The sequence below is a fragment of the Habropoda laboriosa genome, unplaced genomic scaffold (genome assembly GCF_001263275.1).
Source record: "Habropoda laboriosa isolate 0110345459 unplaced genomic scaffold, ASM126327v1 scaffold67, whole genome shotgun sequence".
NCBI classification, from domain to species: domain Eukaryota; kingdom Metazoa; phylum Arthropoda; class Insecta; order Hymenoptera; family Apidae; genus Habropoda; species Habropoda laboriosa.
The window spans coordinates 4532101-4536501 of NW_017100242.1; the positions used below are offsets into that span (position 1 = coordinate 4532101).

Below are 4401 nucleotides of genomic sequence, written 5' to 3' on the forward strand. Positions count from 1 at the left end.
GAGAACTTTAGAATAGAAAGTGTAGAATTGCATAAATTAAATCCATATTTATATCATTTTAACTGATTTTACCATCATACTGCAAGATATCTAACTTGCAACAATCTCAATTTTACTTCAATATATTTAATTAACAAAATGAATTCTAAACGCAAGCGAAAAACATTAACATTGGTTAATAAAGTAAACATAATTGAAACAGTAAAAACTGGGTCAAGAAAGGAAAAGGATATTGCTAATGACCTCCTACTCGAAAACTCGATAAGTCGAAACCTCTGTTGCACTGTATTAAAAAATAACATAATATCGGTGCGACAAAATGATAGCACATTACTCCTGAAATATTGGACATACAGGGCGAGTCACGAGAAACAAAACACCTAAATATCTCTGGTAAGATTGAAGATAAGATAAGGATAAAATGTCATAGAGAAAAGTTGTATTTGCACAGTTGTATATATCTTTATAACTGAGAAAAGAAAACATTTAGACTGTGCTAACATTTTGTCGGAGCGGTAACCACTTATGTTTGTTTTTTGCTGAACGTGAAATCTACTGTTTACAATATGAACGAAAACAGTTTCATCGAGCACTTAAAGCTAGCGCACTATATCAAAAATAATATTTTTCAACTACATTTATAGTATTTAACGATACTACGGGGTGTGCTACTTTTTTGTAGCGAACTGTACATTATCTTTTAACCAAATGTTGCCAATTTGTTGTTTCATCGTATATATTATTTATATTTTGTAATATAAAATTATTAATTAAAATTACATGTTCTTTATAATACCAACGAAAATTCAATATTTCAAATCTAAATCACTTTAAATTGAATGCTTTTCTTATCAAATATAACTTAATAGGGTCTATAATGTGGTAATCCAGATGGTACAGGCATTGGCATTGAAACAGGTCCAGTTGGATATGGAATTGAAGGTGCTAACCCTGGAAAATTACTAGCAACTGGATAACCAGAACTACCAGTGGTGAAGTGTGATTTTCTTGTTAACTCCCTCAATTTATCTACTTTAACTTTGCGCAGATGCATCAATTTTCGTCGTGATAAAAATTGCTCAAAAAATTCATCTACTTCCATATCACCAGCCAAAAACTTTTCAGCCATGGTCTGTAAATTGAAAATGTTATAATTTTTTTTAAAAAGTAGTAAATCAATTTTAATAATCTTTATGATTACTATACTTGATATATACTGTACCTCTGATTCTTCTTCAATTTCAGCTGCTGCTGTTTGTAATAAGTCCAATGCAGTATCAACCGTCATTTGTCCAGACTTCTCTTCTGTCAATATTAAAGAAGTAAACTTTGAATTTTCTTTGTAATTACTAATCATATATATTATTCAAATTACATTTGTTATTAATTTGTTTATTAAATACATAATTCAAGTTAGTTAATCATATATTGCAATATTATTGATTAAACTTATCATCTGAAAATTATTAAATCTAATGAATATAAATACTTACTTATTTCGTCTAATTTTTCCTTAACACTTGTGCATAGCCTATTTCCTTTTTCACTAAGTTCCTTTAATATTTGTTTACACTCCTGTAATTCTGGTTGTTTTGACAGATTAAACTCTGCTAGAGATCTGTTACTAGCCATTAACACTTCCTTTTCTGTTTCTAAATCCTTGAACTAGTTAAAGAAAAAAAGGAAAGAAATTTGTTTACATATAGCTCTGCACACAAAGAATAATAAATAAGTGATAAAATGAAAATGCCATGAAAAAATAAAAAATTACCTGTTTTACATCTTTCACAATATCTTCGAATTTCTCATCATTATTTAATAATTCCTTAAGTTCATCGTTTGTTTGATGTGACAATAAACCTAGTGCAGCAGGTATGTCAGGTTCTTGATTTGATTTAAACATTGTTTAGTATTAATCGGTTTCACAGGATTATAATTACATTCATAAATTAAATTTTATTTTTAAATCTGGTTTAATATAAAATTATTTAGCAACTGTACAAATTTTATAAAGACCTGCGCTTCATTTAATAACACAATTATAACTACTTTTTTTTATCACTTGCAATGACCATAGACCAATGAAAAACGTGTACATAACTCTTTGCAAAAGTACTTTATTCACATTCCATGTACAATGAGGTGTACCAAAAAACTAATCAAATGAACAACAGCGGTGATCCTATGTGAAATGGCGTACGATGCTTACGATAGCAAATGGCATTTCATCTAGATCGTATACTATTCGTCATTCTATACTATTCGTCATCGTATGCATCGCACGCCATTTCACATAGGACCACCACCGCTGTGCGTTGTTTAATTCTAGGGATTCGAAGGAGATGTACCTCAGTGTACTGTTATGTGGCTCATGTCGCTCTCCGTAACGTGAATTTTAAAACGCGCCGAATATAAATTGAACAGCGGTGTGGCCGAAGCAAGCAATGAACAAAGAAATTCAATAACATATATCATACACTGTTATGTATAAATAAATGTTTATCCTCGTTACTACGCAAAGAAACATTGCTGAGATGTAAAACACTCACATTAAAAAAAATTTATATCAATGAACAAATGCAGGGGGTACCAATCAAATTAATCCTTAAATAATTTTATCGTTCGAATTACATTACTATTAAAAATTATTAAAAGTTTGTGTTTTTAAAAATCAGTAAAAAAAAAAGTTATAAAAGAATGATTTGCTATAATTATACAACATATACGTTATGTAACATATAGATTATAATAAATGATAATAAAAGAATCTACAAATTCACGCGTACAAAGAACTGTTGTTATGTTTTCTACCAATCAGAAACGATCACGAAAAATCACGAATCACTGTGAAAAATCACCGTGATTGGGAACGAACGTGATCGGGAACGAACGTGATCGAATCACTCTTGTGGATCATTCACAAATAGCAGTTCACGCCAACTCTAATTGACAGTAAAAACATCGATGTATCGACAGGAAACATCGATGTTTTCAAAATATCGATACATCGTTGTCATCCCTAGCCTGGGGACGTTACGAAATACTTTAATTTTATAGTTTGTACAGTATATAGTGTTTTTATTGAAGAAAAATTAAAACATTTAATACTGATTGTTGTTAGCAAATTTAATATTTACAGTTGGTATTAATTGTAATTCCACATTTATGTGTTTGATTTTTCGTAAATGTGCAGCAGAACATGTTTACAAGATGTTTGATTATATAAACTACTGTTAATTATAAGTGATATCTTGTAAAGAATATAAAAATAACTAAAATATTATTGTGCATTAAATTATATCTTTAGTACTAAATGAAAAGTTCTGTATTAATATTCCTTTAAAGTGAAGAACAACATTTTGAAAAAAGTTATAACTATATTTCTTATAAAGTAAAAGCATGAATAGATTACAATTGTATTTTAAAACTGTTACAAGTTTGAATTGTGTCAATTATGAAGGTAAATGTTTTAACTGACATTTTATTTGTATACTAAGTAATATAAAAATATATACTGTTTTAATCACAAATGTAGGTTGCAGATATATTAAACGTTGGGTATCTCCAACTCAAAAAGAAATAACTCGTAGAAAAAGAAGATTACCACCTCAACCTGAACCAAAGCGGAATACTTTTACTGACTGGAATAGAAATACTGAAATATATGCATTTAATCAAAGACTTTCAGAAAATTTTGATACTGAAAAGTTGAATCAAGCATTTATACATAAATCATACATTGCTGAAGAAATAAAAAGACAAGAAACAATGGGAATAAAAGAACCAGAACTTGACATGCAACATAATGAAGAATTTATTGAAAATGGAAAGAAAATAACTTCAGAAGTTATAAAAAAATATTTAAGTGAAAATTTACCACATATTTCTGAAGCTGGTTTCATGTATGTATAAAATATATTGTACATGACTTACCACAAAGAAATATCTATAATACATTTTAAGTACAGTTTTAAGAATGTTTCATATTGCATAAATGAAATTCAAATTATAAAATAACTATTTGTGATACTTTTCAGACAAGTAAGCTTTTATATTTTAATTTTATTTTGCAAGAGCACAAAAGGAAAGCATCTTCAAATAATTTGTTCATTTCATAAGAATTCTGAGTACTATCTAACATGTTAATAATTAATTTATCAAAATGAAAAAATCAATTTAAAAATTTTTTAAAACTCATTGTTTGCAAAATAAGTAATTCTTTTAATTGGTACCTTATACCAATTTTATAAATAATATACATTTGCATAAACACTTGAATATAAATCTACTAATGTTTGATCTGGATTCTCTAGGAAAAATTTCTTTCATTGTTAGTTTTCACATATTTATTCTTAGAACAAGCAACAATGTACTCAAAATTTAAACAAAATATTTCAAAAG

The 4401-nt window shown here is 28.0% G+C and overlaps 2 protein-coding genes across 2 annotated transcripts in view; one reads left to right on the forward strand and one right to left on the reverse strand.

The window, feature by feature from the left end:
• Window positions 1-862: 862 nt before the first annotated feature.
• Window positions 863-1903, reverse strand: LOC108571997 (vacuolar protein sorting-associated protein 37B-like). The gene is made up of 4 exons (XM_017934173.1): window positions 1772-1903; window positions 1494-1665; window positions 1223-1305; window positions 863-1132 (listed from the first exon to the last, which is right to left on the reverse strand). The coding sequence occupies exons 1-4, from the start codon at window positions 1901-1903 to the stop codon at window positions 863-865; spliced, it is 657 nt and encodes a 218-aa protein (XP_017789662.1).
• Window positions 1904-3342: 1439 nt separating this feature from the next.
• LOC108572057 (39S ribosomal protein L44, mitochondrial) overlaps window positions 3343-4401 on the forward strand; it is a 1847-nt gene continuing 788 nt past the window's right edge. Inside the window, 2 exon segments of the mRNA XM_017934244.1 lie at window positions 3343-3460; window positions 3536-3902. Coding sequence (XP_017789733.1) covers window positions 3400-3460; window positions 3536-3902 — 428 coding nt within the window. The 5' untranslated portion in view covers window positions 3343-3399.

Excerpts from the sequence above, each read along its gene's own strand:
- LOC108571997 (XM_017934173.1), bottom strand. The coding sequence starts at position 1,903 with ATGTTTAAATCAAATCAAGAACCTGACATACCTGCTGCACTAGGTTTA. Across the intron at positions 1,666-1,771 it reads TTGTGAAAGATGTAAAACAG|TTCAAGGATTTAGAAACAGA; the intron begins GTAATTTTTTAT and ends TTCTTTAACTAG. Across the intron at positions 1,133-1,222 it reads AAATTGAAGAAGAATCAGAG|ACCATGGCTGAAAAGTTTTT; the intron begins GTACAGTATATA and ends TTCAATTTACAG.